Source organism: Antrostomus carolinensis, unplaced genomic scaffold (assembly GCF_000700745.2).
Source record: "Antrostomus carolinensis isolate BGI_N321 unplaced genomic scaffold, ASM70074v2 scaffold11386, whole genome shotgun sequence".
NCBI classification, from domain to species: domain Eukaryota; kingdom Metazoa; phylum Chordata; class Aves; order Caprimulgiformes; family Caprimulgidae; genus Antrostomus; species Antrostomus carolinensis.
Genome location: NW_010323967.1, coordinates 23,520 through 35,589, shown reverse-complemented (window position 1 = coordinate 35,589; position 12,070 = coordinate 23,520). Strand labels below are relative to the sequence as shown.

The following is a 12,070-nucleotide window of genomic DNA, read 5'->3' as shown; positions in this document are numbered from 1 at the left end:
TCTCACAATTTCTATCTCTGTTTGGCCCCACCTTTAGACCAGGTTACAGCTACACAGGTAGGAATCAGACCCAGCAATGAAGAATTGGTCAAGATAATTTAAACATTTGCTGAGAAAAAAATCTTCATTCCATTCCACAAAGGCTCAAAAAACCCACGATGGTTTTTCAGGTAATACCTTTTCAGCAAAAAGGGAAACATTTTCCCAATTCTGACCCCCCCCCCCCCCAAAAAAAAAAATTCAACCAGGGTCACCACAAGCTGTGCACGTTCACTTGCATGGAATTAGACATTAATGCACTTTGTAACATCAAACAGAAAAAAAAGCATCACAGTATCTCTCTGGCAAGTCTATTATACACAAGCAAAATTATACACATTCTACACACAATGAGAAAGAAAGATACCTACAGAAATCAAGATTGGATCCTATCTGGATGTCAGTTTTATCCATGTAAATCATATGAAAGTGATGTAGATTTAGAATAAATCTTAAAACCAAGAACAAACAAGGCAAGGTGTAATTTTAAACACGTTATCTTGGCAAAGAATCACGTAGGGGACAGCCAAATGTTTTCCTAGATGTTGTGGGGTTAAATCTCACTCCCCCAAGGCTGTCCTTGTGTCTACAGATGTTCACAAGGTTTGTGAACATATTAACAGAAGTTCTCTCCAGTGAAGACAAAGTCTTTGGACCATTATTTCAGACCACCTTCTACTGCATGTCAAGAGAGAGTGCAGATGATTTCATAGCTTACCTTTTCCAGACTCACACCTGTTCTTTTAACAAGTGCTTGGAGTCTTGCAATAGTTTCATTTTCCTTTAGCAGCTCATAGGAATTCAAAGGTGATCCTGCTATGTTCCCATTTCTTTTATCAGAAACCAAATCACATGCTCTGAGGCTCTTCATCTTGGAGGCACTTTCACTGCAGTGAAGGTTTCCCTCAGGTGGAATTCCAAAAGCCATTAGTATCTCCGAAATTTCCTGGACGAACTCAAGTTTATTTGGGAACTGGGGTAAGTCTTCTGGCAGCTCGATGAAATGGTTGTCTACATCCACAAAGCACAGGTTAGCCTGGGATTTAATTTAGAACAGGATACCATTACAACATCATTAAGCACAAGGGTCACATTTGATTCATCTCGAGGTTTTGTGCCTATGGAAAGATTCAAATACATTTGCATTTGTTTGGTTATTTTGTAAAACAGACTTGCCCCAACCATAACTGAACTGGTTGGCTGGCTTTGGAGAAAGCAGTACAAGGCCTACACACTTCCAGGTCTTCCAAGGAAGTAACTAAGAAAGAAGACTCTGAAGTTGTCTGCTAGGTACAAAAGGAGATTGTAGCATATATTAAGTATAGACGAGTAAATTATTTCATACACATACAGCTAGATTTTAATTGCGGGATATTTGCAACACTTTTATATATGTAAGCAGGTGACTGCCTGTTGTTCTGATTATCAATCCACTCCTCTAAAAGATTTGGCGAATTCCATTCTAGAACATGTACTGATGTTGCAGAAGCTGCAATAAAAGTTTTCTTTTCTTTTTTTGCAAGCAACTTGAAAACCAAGGCAACTCCTTGAACAAGTTTAGAAGTTTGTTTCCATGGGGAAAAATGAATGGAACTAGTTTAAACTCTGTTTTCTTGTTCCAACCTCTCTCTTATTTACCATCAAAAAAGACCAAGAAAAAAAAAAAAAATTAAAACCTCACCTATGTGGCTTCCACGGCAACATCAAAAGCAGCTGCACATCTTTCAAAGATTTACCTCACCCTACATTTGGTCAAGGGGGGTTTCCCCTTTTGGCTTCTGCATTGCAAGATCTGTAACAAATGGTTTCCTAACATTACATAATTACATACTTCACAGCAAGAACCTCATTCAGGTGTGAACTCACCTTGGAAAGTTAAGTACACAGAGTAAATGTTGCTTTACTGTACAAGCATTTCTGGTTTCTGTCACTGCAGAATTAACATGGACTCCCACTTAGCCTTCCCTATAAAAAAATCACTTCACCCACATTATGGGGTACTTTCAACCTAGCTTCAGCACATTATTCTAAGAGGCACATCTGAACTCAGGCTTCACCATAGCTTTGCAGCAAAAATACATACCAAGTCATGAGAGCTAACAGATCTCCAGTTATTTCTTATGATTCGGTAAGTGCAAAAGGATGGAAGCACTCTTACAATTTAGTAGGAATGAAAGAATTGGAAGAGATTAACCTCACACTGAATGTGAGATGGGTGGATGATCCCAGAAATCAGAGTAATGTACACAAACACTGAAGCACCAGCAGGGACAAAGCAGTTCTCGGAGGATGTTACTGTGGGACTGACCATAGGCAGACTAAGATAAGGTGTGCCTGACAAGACCCCTTCATTTAAGTAAATCAGTACTTGTGACAGATTTAGCTCTCTTGGCATTTCTACAGAACAAAGTTAGAATGTCAATTCTCCTTAAAACACAAGTATCTGTTGTGTTTTATTTCTTGAACTTCAATATTAAAACCTAAGAAAACCCATTGTAAGTCTTAAAGCAAAATCCCACTGGACATGTTACACAAGATCTGCACAGAACTTTGCATGAGAAAGTCCAATTTATGCTCTCTTACAATATCACCCATAGTTATAAAGGTAAGTAGAGGAATTCCAGTTCTTAATTTCCTGATGTTTTAGCATTTTAATACCAGTATTTACTTTTAATGCTCAAAAGAATGCATATAAAGCAGTTTAGCAGTTCTTGTATAGATCCTTCACTGCAAATTAAATCACAAATTGAACTGGGTGGTGCAAAAGAATCCACAGTCAATAAATAGAACCAAGACATTGATTCTGAAACAGCTTCTGGTGCACCCTAAAGAAAAGTTTTTATTTTCTAAATAAGGCAGGTGTCACTGTTTAGATTTCCCCAGTACCAACACTGCTCGAACACAAGAGGTGTTGTACGAGCCCACCTAGCAAGGCAGCTCCAGTGGTGGGCTAGGGATGCAGGCAGAGTGCATCTGCTTCTTGTGCAAAGAAACATTCAGCACAAAGGGACAGTATGTACACAAGAGCTCTCCTGTTTCAAGTAAGCACCTAAATTTAGGAACTTCAAGACCCCACTATACACATGGTTCTGTGATGATTAGAAGTCAAGTCAGCTAATATTTATCAGGAACACTAAGCACTTCAAAACATGAGAGAAATAAAGCCTTGAAATTAGGCACAATGCCTACAAATCGGTGCTGAAGGAAGAACAAAAAACATTTAATTCATCACAAGCTGTCTGAGAAATGTCAAGACAGACTCATTAAAAAACTCTTCAAGCAGTTTAATTGCATTTCTTCCTTTTAAAACACTCTTTAATTGACGTAATTCAACCTTCCTTCTCTTTTGGATTACCTTACCTTAGGGTATTGGCTCAGTGAGGTCCAGACTACACCCATCAATTCTAAAACCAGAGGACAATTGCAATTCTTCAGTTTGACCTCAGGTACGATAAGGACCAAACTCCTACACATATCTAGCAACGCCTGCATCAAGCCCATATCCTTCCTTTCAGCTCCGTTCAAAAATACAGAAGGAAACGATCTAGGTTCTGCCAAAAGGATGTCTAAGGAGGAATTACTATTCACTAATAATGAGTAAACTCCCTACCCCACTGACATTCTAAAGAGAAAATATGCTTCATTTTGAACATTAATACTTAACTGCACTGTATACAAACAGACGCTTACATCAATACAGAACTGTCAGTTCTGATAGCACAATCACCACTACTTGAATTCTCTGTGCAGCGCGGGAGTTCAAACTGTAAGTTAAAGAGAGGTTTTCACATCCCCTCCTAGAGAGTCAGATTGAAACACGGTTCTGAGTTAAGGCTTCTGCTTGAATACAGCATTGAAAAACTAAAAAACACTCATCTACAGCATTTCTCCAGCAGGTAGCACCTTTGTGCCTTAGGTCCCAACCCTGCAAATACTTCACCTTGCATCCACTTCACTTAACACACAGAAAACATGGATTTGCATATTCGTAGACACATGGTTGGCTTGTAGAAAATATGTTTAGTGATCCTAAAGTCTAAAGGATGTTCCTTGTGTCATTCCTGTAAGCAAATGGTGACCTTCTGCATTTATTCTCAGCACTACTGTTCTTTATGTCAACCCAGAATTTGTGACTGAGAAAACTTACAGCTGCAGCTTTGAAAAACATGAATGTGGCTGTTTAACATAGAAGGACAGGAAAACATAAAACTGAAGTCTGTCAATAAATTTGCAGTATTATCAAGCATCTATCACACCAGGAGACAGCCTGAGAATGGACACAAAGCAGTGATTAACTTTCAAAATAATTATTTTGGTCAGTCTGGTCTAAACCTGTTGGCATCAAAAGGAAAAAAGGCTTTTCAAGAGATCTTTCTTATCTTCTGAAATAACATACAAAAATAAAAACCCACAGAATTTAAGATTTAGCACCAAATAACATCTTTTTAATGGCTGAAATAAAAATACTGAGAATATATACGTCTTATATTAGCAGAGAATCCGATTTTAGCTTTTAAAAATCTTTCATCTTCTCTAAAATATTTATTGTCCAGGACCCTTGGGATCACTCCATTAAAAACAAGCTTTTTTAATGAGATACTACTTTTATTCGATTTAACCAGTGCTGGAAGATCCAGTGTTGCTTATTTTCACTCAAAGTAATTTAAATTTCCACTGTTCTCCTGCATTACAGAGCAGAAAGATGCACATGCAAATCCAGTAGCATGAAATGGCTTGTTAAAAATATATTGCTGTAGCACTGCAAAAGTTTCTTTAAAAGGAAATTCAAAGACACATCAAAAAACCAATCTTACTTTAGTACTTGCTGGGTTTATGATCTGCAAGAAAGCTCATTTAACCACTTTTTTTGATCAATTTTACCGATAAACAAACCACAGTTTTGCCAGCAACATCTGGAACAGCTACATGTTCTTCCCTTCCCCTTTGATTTTTGCAACACCTTGTTCTAGCACCACTTCTCCCATGCCCCCCTTTCTCTTCTGGGTTCCTTACAAGCCTCTGATGCAGCTATCAGTGAAACCACAGACACTCATGCATACAGAGAGCTCTAAACAAAGCAGCAATACATACAAGAACAAGCTTAACTAAGTGCACTGTATCACTGACATGTACAAGAAACTCAACCCTACAGTAAGCCTTAAGTCTTTACAATTTTAGTGGGCCACAGAGAGTCAGGTCTTCAAGTCACTGGTGAACTTCAATGAATTCTCCATCAGGCACTGTTTTCTGATGTACCCAAGGGATAGTCTAAACCTGAACTCTGTACTAATGCAGTTATTTTGCTGAAGCTTTTAATCATCATCTGACAAAGCATCAACTCCTAGGACACATCTGGGTTTCCATGCTCCCATGGCAAAGCATTCCCTTACAGCACCAGATGTGACCGGAATATGGGCAACTGTCATCATGTTGTTGGTGGGGTTTTTTGTTGGTGTTTAGTTGGTGGTTTTTTTGTTTTGTTTTTGAAAGTAAACCCTCTACAATGAAAGTCCAACTCTAGTGAGCTCCTGTTCTTCTCAGTTTACTTTGCCTCTCGGATAAGCAAATCTATTGGTATAGGATAACTTCTTAGTCATCTCTGAAGCCTCCAGCACATGTTCAAGTTCACTTCTGTGCAATAGCTACATTCCCAGCCTGCAGCACCAAGGTCTTCAACAGTTCACAAGAAACCTTACTCAGCAGGGACTACCAAGGGGATTTCTCAAATTATGTCATACTCATCATGTACAAAGCTTTAAGAGCTCACTCCTCAAATAAGAGAGACAAAAGCTGAAGCTTTAAAAGCACAAGTTGAAGTCCTACAGCAAATTCCATCCCATGGGCACATGGCTGCTGATACCTCAGTCCTGTGTGTCCTCTTCTCCCTGAACTCCCAGACAATTCTGATCTCTGTAAGATACTTTCAAAAATCTACTCCTCCACCTTCACAAAAGGCCATCTGTTAAAATGTAAACTGAGGTGGCAGATTATTTTTTAATGCTATTTTGATTTCATTTTTAACATCTAAACATAGACCAACCACCTCACTTTAAACCTCCAAAGTAAGCTGATAAAGCTCTTTAAAATCATCTGTCTTCTAAATAATTGAAATATCTATTTGAAATTAAAATATGTTTATTTGGTTGGAAGTATTACAGTGATCTTAAAATGAGGAAATTCTTTGCAAAAGGAGGACAGCCTTTTAGAAGCCTGATATAATAGTGAAAACATCCATGGTGCATATTAAAAAGTATACTAACCATATTAATTAGGTCTGTCAGTACATCCAAAATTTTGTAAAACTGCAGTAAACCAAAGCAATAGACTGTTTTAATGGCAAGAATATATATTACTCTGTTACTAACTACACCAATGTGAAAAAAAGAGAGAGGAAAAAAGAAATCAAGAGAGTAAGTACTTTATTTTTCATAGAAAAAACAACACTGTTTAAAGATAAATTTTTCTTTGAACTTGCCAGGAAAAACAAATTAAAACTATGAGCATATGGATTTGAGAAAAAGAGCAATGTTGGCATGGTGACCAGACTGGAGGTTCACAAAAATATCTTGTCTTTAATTTCACGCAGTTTTTATAAAAAGTTCTTTTTGTATCAAGCTATGTTGCAGCACTGCCTGGTAATGAAAATAAAAAACACCACCAGAAAACCCTCTGCCTGCCACACTACTTTCCCAGTAACATAACTGATAACAGAAGAAAACACACAACCAGAGAAAATCCTACCAGTGCCAGTAAGTAAGGTGTTTCCCATGGTTTAGCCAGTCCCTCCTCTGCAAAGCTACACCTACAAGTAAGCAGACTCTAGCAGGGGCCAGAGCTGTGTTGTTCTGCAGCCAATAACTCTGCAAGCACGCGCTTCCCACCGGGTACCTGACAGAGGTGTCCAACTTCTTGACGACAGCCAGCCCAATCATACTTAACACTCAGCATTTTCTGTCTACATGAGCAAGTAAACTATTCAGTGGTGCTCAATGAGAGAAGTCATTCAGATGACTGATGGAACTGCCTCATAACCCAGCCAGATGCCAGCCAGCTGAGATGCATCCCACGGGTAGTTACTGGCTCCTGCAGACATCTCCTTTGCTACCTCAGGTAGTGTGAAACCACTCTTGGTCCCCTGATCCTCAAAACCAGTTCTTAAAACTCTCTCTTGGCACATCCCTACAAGGAATATTTGTGAAGTGAACAGCAGGATAAAGTAAACAAAAACAATCTCTAAGCAGTTTGATCATAGTCCCAGCCCCATGTATGAGCTGCAGCACCTTTACAGACCGTTTGCTTCTCCTTTACACAGTGGCTGGTGTTAACAGAGCCTCACTACAAGTGAGGACTTCCTGAGCACTAACCCAGTTAGTACCAGTTTGCTCAAGCAGATGCTGACACTTTGCTGCACACTGAAATTCACGTTCTAGAAGAAAATTTGAAATAGTTTCAGTGCAGACACCTGACAGGCTGGGTCCAGGTAAGCCAGTCCCAATTCAGAAATGCAGTGTGGGGAACCCAGCCTAATCCCACGCAGCCAGGAACCGGCCCAAGCACAGCACAGTGCTGAAGCTCATCAAGCTTTGCTCGCTTGGCACCACGCAGAAGCAGCTGTATGGCCTTCTGCCCACAGCTGGTGAATTCACACTGCACTTTCTGGTATCTCCTAGCACTACAGGGCTAAGTTTTGCGGCACAAAGGTGTTCTTTCTGTAACCCCTCTGCATTAATACCTGTAAAATTACAGTTTAATTTTATCAGAGCATACAATTTCCAAAACAGGGGTTTATTTACCTGTTTCACTAGATTTTCTCCATCATCTCCAAAAAATAAAGTAAGAGCTATCCCAAACCAGACCTTCACAATGGCTGTTACAATTAGCACCGGTGTTTTGGCTCATTTCTCACTTCCCTCATAGTTAAGTACAATAGTTAATGAATCAAGATGAGCTTCTCTCACCTCCTGAGGAAGTTCCAGCTTAGACCTGTCATCCAAACCATTAGAGTGCAAGCCCATGAGGTAAGGGACAGGAGCATCTAGAAAATGAAGGAGGGATGCTGGAAGAATAGGAACATACACATGCTGCCACTGAAATGGAAACATTAGTGCTGTGATGGTCTCTGCCACAGTCATCAGTCTCTGATAATCTGAAAAAGATCAAGAAAAAAATATTTATTTCACAAACATTTTTCAGTAAACTAATCTAAATTCAAGGAATGAGATCTTGCTTTAAAACAGAAACCACAAAACTCAGTACTAGCTGAGCAGCATTTTAATGAAAGCCCAGACTTGCAAACCCAAGCACATTTTGCTGAATTAACAAAGACATTTCAACGCAAAGTAGGTCATTCTACAAGTCATATGGAAATGAGCAAATTGAGTCTTAGCACCCATTAAGTCACCCTCTGCTACCTATAGCAGGGTTACCAGGAACACCAGTTTGAGTATGGAAGCAGTATTGTAACTGGCCAAGAAACACACAGGGAATAATTTATTTTCCCTGTGCTTATGATTTTCTATGGAAGCCTTGGATGAAACCCAAGGCATCTGGTATCTCTCAGATAAACATTTTTAAGAGTGTTTAAATGTCTATAAAGCATGCTGTATAGTAGCCAACCCAAGAGTGCGACTGAAATAACTGTGTAGAAAATAAAAAGGATCAGTTTCATTTATCCTTTACAATGTACGACTCAAGCCTCAGTTCAATGTAAAAACAACTCATCTCCTCCTAGAACTGAACAGCAGCGCTACATGTACCTCTGCAACATGCATACCAAACCATCTTTTCATTGAGCAGCTGGTGGTTAGAGCAGTTAACACTGCAGTAGGATGGGCCAAAACCTCACTCTCCTCTTTTGTACTACAGAATCATCTTTAATGGGTTTTGATATCTACGCACCATAAAGGAGCAGGCAACACTAAATGAACTCGGAGCATGTGGTCTAATACAACAGCTGAAACATTCAGAATGCTTTCAAGCTGCCAGGCTGGAAAGAGTATAAAACCAGCTCACAAGACTAAGACAATTCCTACCTTCAGTCAAGCTATAATGATACTGCAACAATATCCAGTTCCACCCAGGAAAGGGGGTGGGAATAGGAAGAAGGGGAAAAAAAATCAGTATCCTTCATCTGTATGTGTGGGGTATGTGTGTCTTCTCCTAACATGGTCATAAAACTACAGACACTATGACACTGGAAAAAACACTTGAATGCACAGGTTCAGGTGTTGAGGTTCGGAAGCTGCTGCACCCCGTTACAGAGTGCAAATGAAAATGGCAAAAAAAACTTTTGTTCAAAACAAACACTCTGGAGAACATTTAAGCTTAACCTTGCACTTTCTAAGGTTATGGCTTTAATTCTATCTTTTAGCCATCCTCCACTCAGACTTGAGAAAGCAAAAGACAGAGGGCTGAGAAATTCAGTTCCTGGCATTCATGATTAATTTTATTTGAAGTCAAAGGTGCAGAGTTTGGGGTCTACAAAGAGTCCCACAACCCAAGAGGAACTCAGTGCAAGTTTTGCTAACATCAGTCATAATTCTGCAATCTGGACTTTTCATTTTTCTTTTCAGATCAAGCTTTGCTGGTGGAAAAGGTTATTGCACAGAGCTACTTGTCACTGCCTCACAGTAGATCTACTGTGACTGAAGAAGCCTTCAATCAAAACAAGCCGGAATAGCTTAAACAGTTTAAAGGTTTTGCCAAAAGCTTACTTGAACTGAAACACATTAGGGAACAATCAGTGAACATCACCAGCAGCATTCCCCTATTCTGCCTGGACACCAGTTTCTGCCTACATAATTACTTATTGGTTTGCAGCTTTAATCACAGCCTAACTGCAGAGAAGTGATGAATTAATGATAAGCTTTGGGAAGAAGAAGAATCCATTTCATACCCTATTTTCTTCAGCTTTAAAAGGAACTTTAAATGTAGCCATAGATATACAAACATTCCAGCTGGTTCCTATTCAGCCTGTTTATTTGAAAGAGCAAGTCTCAGAATAGAAACAGTGTTTTCCTACTATATAACCTCCCCGCATAATCCTGCCGGTTAATTTAAATACAACTTCTCTCTCTGTCATTAAGCTAACTTTAGTATTAGCCTTTCAAATTAATTACAAAGTAACATCAATAATTCAGAATTTCTATCCACTCAGCAGCTACCTCCTGCAATGGAGTTATCTGCAGATGCAGCTCTCTGATCCTGGATATCCTCATGGCTTAAGCCATTCCCAGCTATTTGGCCTGTGCAGTCACAGCTTGCAAGTAACAACGATTACATTCTGCAGGCTTTATGCACGTCGGGAGCTGTTGGCAAAGGCAAGAAGCCTGCAAACATAAGCCAATGTTTTAAGTGATATCTATCCTAAGAGGGTATGGAGGGGTTTTTTGTTTTTAAAAAAGAAGAAAGCAGCACGCTTCTAGTACCAAAGCACTACATAAGATTTAAAAAGAATAATAACAAAAAAATTAAAAGAGGGAAGAAGCACTTCAGTAGTGGTCTTGCTCTTGTTTTTTGAAACAAGAATAGGCTTATTCTGGTGCAAATGACAGAGAGTCTTTCAACCTTGTATTGTACAAGAGCACTGGTAGGGAAAAAAAATAGATACCACTAGTGCACTATTAGTTTAGAAAGTACCAAACTGATCACTGTGCAAGGAAAAGAAAATCCACTTCTTTTTAACATGGCCACTTAAGAATATAGGAAAAGGCTGATTTGTTCTTCTAATCAACCACTGTAGGTAAAATACATTATCTCTTAAAGCATGTGTAAGAAGTTATTTACACTAGTATTTATCTATATTTAGTATATCTAGACATTTTTGTTGCTCTGTAAAAATTAAATCAATCCAGGAAAAAAAAAGAATTGAGAGGTCTTGGGTCTGGAAAGAGAGGTGGCATCTGTAAGAACCACAATTCCACCTCTCCATTCTCACATTTTCCAGAGAGAAGTCTATCAAGTGCCTACAGAAATTCTCTGACTTGGCCAAATTTGAAACCATTGCATTATCACATTCTTGGATATTTTTTCCTTCTAATCTTCCTACTTCATGGATCACAATGAAATATTGCTGTATTTGTCAATTAATTTCCATTCCACATGCAACTCCCATATTGCTGCTTTAAGGCAGAGAGTTGCCAATAAAGTGGAGGACCATTACTACAGATGACTTTGGAGATCTTCAGAAAGTATGTGGATAAACCAGAAGGATAGACTACTTGCCAGGATTAAGCTTTGCTTTAACCTAAAGAGGACCAGAAAGGGAAAAAATTATATACACAGTCCCTATGGCTAGGTAGCATGCGAAGCAGTTGAGTCACCAGAATAAAGCATTGCCTGGAGTGTTCCTTTCAGGCACTCTGGTTCATAGCAGAAAGCATGGTGTAAAAGAAACATTTTTTCAACAAATTACAAATTTTTCTCAGCACAGTTATCCAGTATGTCAGACTCCTTAGAGAAAACATACATTTCTTTAATTGGGCCTTTTACATCAAAAAACCTGTAACTGTAGTAAGAAAGAACTGTGATTAGGAGAAGCAATGGGTCAAAGTACTTCCTATTCCTGTTCACTTCTGTGTCCAACAGGCTGATTAAAGATGACTACACCAAGCAGCAAGCTTCCTAAATCACTGGAGGCATAAGAAGAAAATGTCCTACGTAAGAGATTAGAGTTGGGCAACATGGGACTAATACTGAAAAGAAATAAAACTAATACATTAAATCTCCAGAATGAACATAATTTTAAGCAAGTGAAAGAAAGATGGGGAGAAGTGATTCAAAAGCAAAGCAAAGCAGAAAAAACCCCACAACTTTATTTCTACTTAAAAATGGCAGCAGACAGCAAACACTCAGAAAAATAAAAACTGTTCAAGGTCAGTCTGTGGCAGTGGTGCATTGTATTTCTCCTTTTATTGTTTTTAGGTGTTTAGAAAAATCTCCTCCAAGCAGATTTCACAGCTGTCTTAACTCAGTGCATACTTTTCAGAAGAGTTGTAGGTGCTCTACAGAGATAAGGAGTAAGTCTATTTCA

At 38.9% G+C, this 12,070-nt stretch overlaps 1 protein-coding gene across 1 annotated transcript in view; it reads right to left on the bottom strand.

Annotated features, from left to right (window-relative positions):
- The window catches only part of DENND5A (DENN domain containing 5A), a 45,898-nt gene that overhangs the window by 25,314 nt on the left and 8,514 nt on the right, over positions 1-12,070 (bottom strand). The window contains exons 5-6 of the mRNA XM_010170769.1: positions 7,998-8,185; positions 758-1,075 (exon numbers count right to left, since the gene is read on the bottom strand). Of these exons, the coding sequence (XP_010169071.1) occupies positions 758-1,075; positions 7,998-8,185 (506 nt within the window). The remainder of the gene's footprint in view (positions 1-757; positions 1,076-7,997; positions 8,186-12,070) is intronic.